Source organism: Monodon monoceros, unplaced genomic scaffold (assembly GCF_005190385.1).
Source record: "Monodon monoceros isolate NGI ecotype Baffin Bay Population unplaced genomic scaffold, NGI_Narwhal_1 Super_Scaffold_12, whole genome shotgun sequence".
Lineage (NCBI taxonomy): Eukaryota > Metazoa > Chordata > Mammalia > Artiodactyla > Monodontidae > Monodon > Monodon monoceros.
Genome location: NW_021703768.1, coordinates 13,069,124 through 13,079,952, shown reverse-complemented (window position 1 = coordinate 13,079,952; position 10,829 = coordinate 13,069,124). Strand labels below are relative to the sequence as shown.

General features: G+C 50.0%; 1 protein-coding gene across 6 annotated transcripts in view; it reads right to left on the bottom strand.

The window, feature by feature from the left end:
• Positions 1–10,829, bottom strand: part of TRIO (trio Rho guanine nucleotide exchange factor) — a 374,102-nt gene that overhangs the window by 138,358 nt on the left and 224,915 nt on the right. For all 6 annotated transcript variants that reach the window (XM_029218706.1, XM_029218711.1, XM_029218708.1 and 3 more), the window contains 2 exons: positions 2,932–3,101; positions 1,737–1,911 (listed from right to left, as the gene is read on the bottom strand). In XM_029218706.1, the coding sequence (XP_029074539.1) occupies positions 1,737–1,911; positions 2,932–3,101 (345 nt within the window). The remainder of the gene's footprint in view (positions 1–1,736; positions 1,912–2,931; positions 3,102–10,829) is intronic.

Genomic DNA, 10,829 nt, shown 5'->3' with positions numbered 1-10,829 from the left:
AACCCTGACCCTGGCTACCCCCCGATGATGCGCCCTGACCCTGGCTACCCCCCGATGATGCGCCCTGACCCTGGCTACCCCCCGATGATGAACCCTGACCCTGGCTAGCCCCCGATGATGAGCCCTGACCCTGGCTAGCCCCCGATGATGAACCCTGACCCTGGCTACCCCCCGATGATGCACCCTGACCCTGGCTACCCCCCGATGATGCGCCCTGACCCTGGCTAGCCCCCGATGATGAACCCTGACCCTGGCTACCCCCCGATGATGCGCCCTGACCCTGGCTACCCCCCGATGATGCGCCCTGACCCTGGCTACCCCCAAACGCTGCAAACTGGCAGCTGTGGCGCGGCACCGTGAGTTGAGACCAGCGCACCTCTTCTTCATGTGGCTCCACGTGGATGGGAAGGTTAAGACCAGAGCCCTTGAGTAGCTGTTACCGGGCAACATGTGCAGGGTTTGACTCCTTTCTTGTCATCAACCAGTGATGACAATGAAACAGCCAAGACGGCCTTTCTTTAATGAAAACACTGATGGAAGATTAGACAAGCAGGCAACCAAAGGCCCCTGTGAGAGGCACACACACCAAACCACCACTCGGGGCGGGACCGAGGGACGAGCTCCAAGGCCCACTTCGGGCAGACGGTCCCCCTGAGCTGCAGCAGCCCTGCCATCCCTCTGCCTTCGATGGCGCCTCGGTCCGGACCCCACTGCCCTCAAGTCCCTGTTCTGAACGCAGGACAAGTGATAGATACGGAGGCAGCAGGCTCTACAGATTCTGGCCGCCAGGCATGGGCCACCTGGGGTGCCTGGAGGTACCTGGACAGGCAGCAGGTCCCTGCCAGCAGCGGCATGAAGCCCACTGGCTCCAGGAAGCCAGGCTCACCCACGGAGTTTTGGCTCCTTTTATCATATTTCACACACAGATTCAGCGTCATCCAATTATACTTACTTCTGCTTGTACTTCATCAAGTTCAAAAATAAAAGATCTTGCCTGGCAGAGAATTTAAGAACCGCCCTCTTAAGAAACCTGTCCTTCTTTCTCCTAGTCACAAATAAGGTGCAAAAGTCAATCTTTTAGGTAAGAATTACAGATCGCCTGAGAACATTTCTGTGAAGAAGAAGAAAAAGAAAAGAAACCTTTTTCTGAAAAAAAAGAAAAGAAAAAGAAAAGAAACCTGTCCTTCTTTCTCCCAGTCACATATAAGGTGCAAAAGTCAATCTTTTAGGTAAGAATTACAGATCGCCTGAGAACACTTCTGTGGGGAAAAAATGGGGTTTCCTGGGACGTACAAGCTTATGACCACAGGCTCTGGGAACACTCACTCTTGAAGGGAGAGGAATGGCGGGGGGGGGGGGGGGGGAGGGAAGGAGGGAGGAAGAGCATCACTGCCCTGAGCTTGCGCTTCTGCTTCCAGGACAAGGGGACTGCTTTGAGGGGTCCAATCAAGGATGAACAAGCCAAGGTGACAAGGTGGCCCTGTTTGCAGAAGCCCTGCCTGGATCCACTCTCAAAGCTCGCTCACGTTGCTGTCCTGCTGTGTGGTGTCTGTCCCGCTGCCCACCTGCCTGCCCCAGAGCCAGGCCCCATCTCCCAGGGCCAAGCTGGGAGGAGCCGCTCTTTCCCTCCCCCTCCCCCTCCCGGCACAGAGGCTGGGGCAGTAGGCGAGGGGCAGAGGAGGGGTGCTGGAGCTCTGGGAGCAGGCCCGGGTGGGCGGGGCGGGGGGGACACTCACGTCGATGGCGTCCCTCTCAAAGATGCGCAGCTGCAGGAAGAGCTCGAGCTTGATCTTGCGCTCCTGGAAGAGCTCCTCCATCTGGGCCTGGGCCTCGTCCAGCTGCTGCAGCACCGTCTCGATGTGGCTGATGGAGCTGTTGTGTGGGGTCTTGTTGCTGGAGATGGCAGAGTCCCTGAGAAGGGGCGGAGAGGGACAAATAGGAACTGGATGGGAGAGTCTCACCCTGCCGGAGGCCAGAACCGGCGACTGGGGCCTCGGGGAAGAAGCCGGCGGGAAGCGGGACTGCCCCGCTCGGAACACGGAATAAGCCGCCCCTCCCGCCAGACAAGCCAGGCCTTCCTCCCTGATCTCAGCATACGCTAAGGAACTCCTTCGGCACTTTTTCACAGCCCCTCTCTTAGAAGAAGTCTAACAGTCATGTGAGTCATGTCGTAGAGTTTCATCTTCAGCCACTTTTCTCCGTAAGTAGAGAACAGATGGCACCCGTTCACTACAAATGGTGGAGCCACGTCAGCTGTGGGGTTAAGCTGTAATGCAGCCAACTGAGCCTTCATCGAGGAAGTCTGCCGGACTCTCAGAAAAGCGAGCATCACGGGAAGCTGTCAGGGGCGATGAGATAAGCTACCCCGAGGGATCCAGCAGGGGCGCTGAATTTACGTGACGGTTCCCTGTGACCCAAGGACAGGGATATGCTCTCTGCCCCAGCCTGCCTCCCCACTTCCTGCCACTAGGAGCACCTGAGTGTCACCTGGTGCCACCCGAGGCCAGGCCTGCTGAGCCTGGACTCTGAGAGGAGTGACGCCCACCTCACCGTAGAAAAGCAGGTTGCTCAGGGCCTGAAGGACGTGGTCCTGGGAGGTTTAAATTCATCTGGTTTGTAAAGAAATTTCAGTAATTTCTAGATAGCTGTTAAAAGGAAATATTAATAAGACCTGAATCCTGGGGAGGCGTATTAGTCAATGCCATAATGAGAAAAATCATAAGAGTGAAAACACTGTGAGAGAGAAAAAGAGAAAGGAAAAGAGAGAGAGTGATGTTGGTCTCCTTTGCATGCATGGATGCTATTCGTTCTCTGCCTAGTTGGACAGAGGATTATAGCTAATTGTTCCAAAAAGTGAGGGGGAGGGGAAGCCCCCCGCAGATCTCAGAGCGTCTGCGCGGGAACGGGGGACGGGGACGGGGCGTGGCCCACCTCAGCTGCTGGATGAGGTCCTCCCCTTCCTTGATCACGTTCACGGTCACCTGCAGGGTGGTCTGCTGCTGCTGCCCGAAGCGCTTGATGAGGTCCTGCACGGCCTCCACAGACTCGGCGTACACGTCGTCCAGCAGCTCCTTCTGCAGCTCCTCCAGCCATGTCCACAGCTGTGGGGACAGCGCTGTGAGCCCGGCCCTTCCCGCTTCCCCGGGGCTGGGGGGTCCGGGCCGGGAGGGGACCGGTGGCAGCGGTTCCCAGGGAGCTGAGAGGGAGGCGGGCGGCAGGTGTGCCGGCGGCCAGTGGGACACAGAGCAGGACGCGAGGTGAAGAAACAACCAGGCAGAGAGCCTGAGGGGACTGTCACAAAGGAGAGAAAGGAAAGGGGAGGGCAGCGACCATTCCCAGTCCTTCCCAGACCCAACCCAAGTGCAAGAGGAAACAGAAAAAAAATCCCAACAGCTGGAACGTCTGCTAAACGTTAACGGGCATTCTTCTATGCGTCTTCTGACTCTTACTTAGCAGAGGCATAGTTTTATTTTTAGCAAGAGCATGACAGTCCATTACTAATTATTAAACTGCTGCTCAGACAGGGGGCTTTACATCCCTCAAAAGGAAGGAAACATATAACGTGGTAAAATCAACCCGTCACCACGCCCGGCAGGAGATTCGGATGCGGCTCTTGCCAGGTCCCCACTCCCAACACAGGCCACGGTCAACCCAGACACAGATCAGTCCTTCGATGACAGGAGTACATACTGGGAACACGTGATCACCTTCATTGCCATGACCATTAACAAGGTGTTCGCACACATGGCTAGGCAAAGACTACTTGGGACAAGGACTGCTTCCAGCCTGGCGGGGACAGAGCACCTCGACCGCTTCTGGGAAGCCCACTGCCTCTTCCAGGTCCCTGGGTAGCCATTCAGCGAACTGAAAGGACAATTAATTAAACTGAAAGGGCCCTGGTGGCTTGGGAGCAGTTTGTGCGTGGAGAAAAGGCTTCCTGCTTCCCCGGGGATGGAATAATCACCTCCCGTATGGTAAGGTATGTGTACATTACAGACGGCTGCCCCAGCTGCGGGGAGAGAGGGGGCCCCGACACTGCCGGCCACGCGGCCTCGTGGCTGACACAGCACCACTGCTTTACTGAGGCCTGACGGACACAGAAGAAACGGCACAAGTTTAAAATACTTCGACATTTGATAAGTTTGGACACATGTAAACCCATGAAAAGATCAACGCTATCAAGACAGTGACTAGCTCCATCACCCCAAGAGTCTTCCCGTGCCCCTGGTAATCCCTCCCTCTGTCTTCCTTCCAGGCGATCACCAGCCTGCTTTCTGCCACTACAGATTAGCTTGCGTTTTCTAAAAAAAGAATTACATTCACGGAATCATATAGTAGGTCCTCTTTTTTTTTTTGGTCTGGCTTCTTTCCGCATAATTATTTTGAGATTTCATCCATACTACTGCGTGTATCAACAGTTCTCTCCTCTTTGTTACTGAGTAATACTCCATTCTGTGTCGACGCCACAATTTATCCACTCAGATGTTGACGACATCTGGATTGTTTTCAGTTTGGGGCCATTACAAACACAGCCGCTATGCACACTGGTGTATAGTCTCCGTATGCACCTGTGCTTTCCTTTCTTGTAGGTACACATCTAGGTGCAGAGCGGTTGGATCATATGGTAGGTCTATGTTTAACTTTTTAACAAAATGCCAAACTGTTTTCCAAAGTGGCTCATTTCACGTTCCCCGGCCCCCGCTGCCCCTGGCAGTGTCTGAGAGCTCCAATCCCTCCACATCATTACCGATACCAACGTGGTCGGTCTTTTTAATTGTAGCCATTCAAAATGAGGGGTATCTCATTATGGTTTTAATCAGCAATTCCCTAACGACTAATGATGGCAAATCCAAGCTAACCTTTCAAGAGTTCTTTTGTTGTTAAACATGTATTCAGGTGAGAACAAAGTCTTGCCAGCCGGCTCCTGTTAGGTCAGTAAGTATTTAAATAGGGCAGGTAAATTTAAAAACAAGGCGAGTGCTGGCACAGAACTTACTTTTAGTCAAGTACTTGGGGTCCTAAGAGTTAATTTTACTAAAAATGTTAAAATGTCAACTTGAATCATATTATTTACCCATCTCTGTAAGATATCAAATTTCATACAATCCAAGGATTTTAATTATAGGCATTTTAGAAGGAGGCTGGTTCACCTCTGTGATCTTACAGATTAAGGAAAAGAGGCCATAGGTGATGAAGTGACCTGAACAACATGGGCAAACCTATTAGCAGCGCCAACCTATGCGCAAAGTCAGTACGGTATCAGAAAGGAGGCCTCCAGACCTGGTCACACTTCACATTGATACCGCATTTCAACATGAAAAAACACCATTCATCAACAGACCAAATAGGGACTGATACCTTGCACATCTATTAAGGGTCCAATCAATAACATACTCCTGTTTTTCATTTTGTTTTGTTTTGTTCTCTAAATTCCCATGAAACTGGTTGCTGCAGTTATAAATAATAGGAAGGATGAAAGCATTATGACCATAAAGAATCTCCCAATTTGCTCTCATATTTCCCACGAAAAATCTTCCATGGGAAGGTGATCATTTCACAATATATAGGAGTACTGAATCATTATGCTGTAAATCTGAAACTAATGTCAATTATATCTCAATTAAAAAGTGTTTTATCCACAAATAATTAAAAAACACTTTTCTTGTAATATGGAATAACGATTACGAGGCGTGGGTTCTGAAGCCAGACTGCCCGAGTTCAAATCCTGACTTAACATTTCCTAGGGTGTGACCTAAAGCAACTTCCCTGGATCCATGTCTCGGCATTCTCATCTGTAAAATGGACATGGTAATAATGCCTACTCCAGGGAGTTACTGAGAAGATTCAACAAGACGATACACATTTCTTCAAAATAACATATGTTAGCCACTATTACAGTTTTGTTCTTGTAAGAGAAATTTTGATAATAAGAATCATAAAGTTTTTAGAAGTGTTCTTTCTCTAGGTATTTTTCAAAACACGTCCAAGTTCCAACCAATTGTTCAAAATATGTCACTTAGTCTGGTAAACTTAATACTGTGCCGCATTTAAACCTTTTTACACCTAAAAACAGTGCAGTACGAGGGAAAAAGTGCTGGAATTAGTCCAGATCCTACAGAACTCTCTTCCCATTGGTTCTGGGGAAAGTGCCAAGAGTATGTGTGGGTCAAACCCTTTCCTTTCTTCCTGGTAAGTTCTGAAAGAACTAGCTAATTCCTTCAAGAGCCTGGACATCTTGACACGCATCCATGGTGGAGGGTGCACACCGCCCAGCCGGCTGCGGAGCCAGGGAAGGGCCCAGCTCTGGAGGGGTTCACGCAGTTGAAAAGGGAAAAAAAACTGAGGTAGAAGGAGCGAGACTACATTTAAATCCATGATTAAAAGGCCCAAAGTGCCTCTGCCCCTTTAGAATTCCTCTGTCGGGTCCTACAGGAAATATTCTCATTCATTTTGGAGGAAAAAGTCTCAGAGAAAGGTCATTTCCAATGCCAAGCGATGATGAACTGATGCATATCTAATACAGTACGAGTCAGACAAAGTCTATTTTTAAGCTTTCGAAGTGGTACACGTGACGCCCAAAATAACGTCTGAATAAAGGAATGAGAAATAGTCTCTAGGATGCCTGTGAGATTTTTACCATAGACTTCCTGAGGGTGAAAAAAATTGCACTTCTGGGCATGCTATTAATTTACAATGAAAAGATAAATCTTTGCCCGACAATGAGAGAGGAGTTGTATCTTATCCAAGTTCTCAGCAGCGTGAAATCCACTTCTAAGAGAACTGTGCCCACAGCCAGGTGACGGCCAGGCAGCCAGAGTTAGGCAACGCTGTCCCCTAGAGGCCACCCGAGCTGTGGCCAGGAGTGTTCCACGCAGGAGAACTTGAACCCAGCCCAGAATGGGGTGCAGGTGCGTACAGACTTGGGTCACAGTCCAGGGTCCAGAGAGGAGGCTGGTTTAGAAAGACCCATGGAGTTCTTGGAAGAAAACTCCTGTGATAAGTTGTGGGAGAGCCTGGTCCTGGATCGAGCATCTGCTGTGTCTGATCCCTGTGCGTCCCCTATCCCAGTCCCTTCCCCCACACCGCCTGCCCTGGGTGGAGCCTAAAGAAGGAGCCAAAGCTCTGCTGGGAGAAAGCCCCTGAAAAAGCCCTTTGCTTGCTAGAGAGGGATCTGAGAGGAACTCACTGGGGTGGGAGATCCCAGGAAAGCACTCAGTCTCCAGCTGGTTCAGTGGGTGGTCAGATGGGAGCCCCGAGATTTGGGGGCTGCTCTAGCTGCAACCGCTCCCAAGATGCACAGTCTGAACGCAGGCTACCAGCCTGGTCCATCTGGAGGTAGGAGTGCAACACACCAGCTGGGGGGTCCTTATCCCCCATGTGACCTTGGGAAAAGTCCTTGGAGTTCTCTGCCTTCAGTTTTCTCGTCTGTGAAATGGGATCATTTTACCATGAGTTTGAGAATCAAGTGAGATGACCACAAATGTGTGGCAGTGCTCAATTACCACACGCACTTTGTAAATAGAAGCTACCACCACTGGTATCCATTTCCCTACTCTTGTTTTTGACAATCATTCAGGTACCAGTGGGGATAGGTGAGCCGCAGGGCCAGCGTGGGAAGTGTAAAAGCCGGGAGCAGGGACTTCCCTGGTGGTCCAGTGGTAAAGAATCCGCCTTACAGTGCAGGGGACGTGGGCTGGATCCCTGGTCAGGGAACTAAGATCCCACACGCCGTGGGGCAACTAAGCCCGCGTGCTGCAAACTACAGAGCCCATGCGCCCTGAAGCCCGCACGCCACAACTACAGAGCCCATGCGCCCCAGAGCCTGCGCGCCACACCTGAGAGAGAACCCGCACGCCACAACTAGAGAGAAGCCCGGGCGCCACAGCGAAAGATCCCGCGTGCCTCAACAAAGATCCCGCCTGCCGCAACTAAGACCTGACACAGCCCAAAATAAAAAATTAATTGGAAAAAAAAAAAGCCAGGAACAGAAGCAGGCGGCAACTTGCAGGGCAACTTGCAGGGGGAATTTCAGAGGGCACCTGCTATGAGCACAGAACGTGATTCCGTTTCAGGCAGAGGAAGCAGGGATCAAAGGGGAACCGCTCCAGCCACGAACAGCACGTTCTTCAGCCTGAAATGACCAACTGTGATTCTGGGGCACATGCCTGTCACCTGACTGAGGAGTAAGGGTTTCAGGAGTACCAATTATTCTTGGATGGGTGATAAAAGATCCCTTAGTATGATGAAATGAAATGTATGAAGGATGTATGGAGGGAGGGGCAGAGGGCAAATAAAGTCAGTATCATGAAGTAATACCAAGGCAAATATGTGTAAGGGGGGACAGAAAAGGAGGAAACCCCAGGAGCATGGCAAGGGCAGCCCACACATTAAGGAGGGACACCATTAAGGGGGACATCGGGCTCTGCAGTGGAAGCGAGGACAAGGTGAGGCACAGGTGACGCGGCTGGGCCCACGGCCGACTCGGACATCGGGGCAGTGCCAGAACCTCCCAGGTATTTAGATGAAGTCTAATTCGCTAAAAACAGATGTTGAGATTTAGAATTTTAAAACTTCTTTTTATTCCACCCCATCCCCAGCGGGTAAGACACTCCCTCCAGCAGCTGTCGCTCCCTGAGGCATCAAGTTGGGGGAAAGTGCCTCGCCACCCAGGGTCGTTCTGAGCGCAACCCTGTCTCCCCGAAACAGTACGCAGCTGGTCCAAGTGTACTTCCTCGTGCGCTCTTCAAATCTCCGGAGATAGCGCCTGTTCCTGCAGACCGGCCTCCCTCTCCGGAGACTAACACGTTATTCCCTGCCCTCGGCCAGCTCTGGCAGCACCAGCTGTCTCTCCTCTGAACTCCCCGCCCCCCAATTTGGGGGCTGAAGCACTGAAGGCAGCACCAGACGTGACCCAAGCAGCAGCGAGATACGTCACCCTGGGGGAGGAATTATTGCGGACACTGTCCATCAACACAGGTAGGAATGTTCTTTGTTTAACACATGCTGCTGCCACCTATGTGGCTTATGTTACCTCTGTAACCCGCCTACTTCTGATTCAAAACAGACTCATGAATCAAAACCCGTGAATGAAATTTCTGTCATAGGTGTGGACTTATTCTTGCCGGGATCTTTTCTGATTCTATTTTATTATCTGATACATCTGGCAGCCCCTGGTCTAGACTTTGATCAACTTGCCCTCCGTGCCAATCCACGCACTCACAGGCCTCGTGCTTAGAGTCAGAGGTCTGCAGTGCAAACAACCTCCAGCCCCGCTGAGGTCATCCACTAACCAACACTCCCACTGCCAGCCTCGGCTGCAAGGCTTTTAACGCAGCCACGATTATTTCTGCTTCAGCACCGAGTCTGTCCTGGCTTTATCGCAATTTGACCACTTTCAAGACAAAATGCTCTCAACACAACAAAGGCAAGTTTTCAGGGTGCCTGGACTTGGATGTACAATCTCTCCAGATGTCCCAGACGGACGCAAAAGTTCTGAATAGGTGGGTGGAGGCAGTTCAAAGACATGGCAACCGCACAGGCTGCTCCCCTGCAGCAGGTGACACCAGGGATTAAAACCATCTGTCTGTGGGGCCTCAGGTCCACCTGGGATGACTGGTCTACCCCCTCCCATCACCCCCTTCATCAGAAAGCTGATCCAATTGTGGGTCTGGGCTGGAAATGACTTCCTCATTCACAGGCAGGGTATGAGCAATGTCTTCCCATCACAAACACTTTCTTCCTGGCATGGTCTACTCAGAGATCAGTATGGGAGGATAAGGACAGTCTTGGTCTTGTGTTAACTGACACCCTCAACTGATTCTTTTTCACAGTGATTCAGCCCATATTTTCCTGTCTGTGTACAAATTAAATGTCAAATGCTTGGCTAAATGCTCACTAATTCCACTGCATACTCTTCATCCAATCAGAAACCTAGTAAAGAATGAAATAAAGTTCACACGGCATAACTTGTTCATTCACTTCTTCCCTTTTAAAAGGCAGTTTAGAAACTGTCTTTTCTAGAACTCTGCTTAGGAGTGACCTCAACCTGAGTAATATGTGAAATCTACCTTCTTAAGAAGGCCTTCTGGCATCCCTTCCTTTTCCCACAGTTCCTTAGACAGCAATACACCAAATCTGGTGAACTAACTATCAAGTTCTTTCACTACCCAGGGATCTAATGTGTCTTGGAATACGGACTTGAAATCATTTAGGAGAAATAAGTTCGTTCTTATAAAAATCTTCACCCATTTTGGTCATCAACTTGTATCCATCAACATCCTGGGCCCCAAGCAGAAAGCCCGACCCTTCCTTGATCTTGTGGTTCTGCAGTTTGTGCTTTATAAAAAGGAAGAGAAAACAAACAACAACAAAACCAAAAAAGGCTTTTCAGTCTCTGTAGGCCCAGCTTACCTAGAACTTTTAAGCTTTCTGACAAAACACTGCCGGTGATCAATCTTCCTACCACTTATTCAATAAGAACAATAAACAGTAACAAATAGTACACGACAGAAATACACGTGGATAGTTTACTTCTCTCAATTAACCGAAGCCCTATCACATTTAGTTTATGAAGCTGAGTATCAAAATATTAAAATGCCCTCTAAAAAGAAGTCTAACAAGTAAACAAGATTACACATACATCCATTTTCAGCTGGGCATTTTAAGACCTAATGTTGTATTCCCTGAACTTCTGTACAGATGCCTCACCTCCTCGTTACATTAACTGAGGCCAATCTACAAACAACTAATTAAAGCAGATGTTTCCGACTCTCCGTTTAGAAGCAGACATTTAGACTTTCCCTGCAATAAAAAATGATAAAATCTGGAGT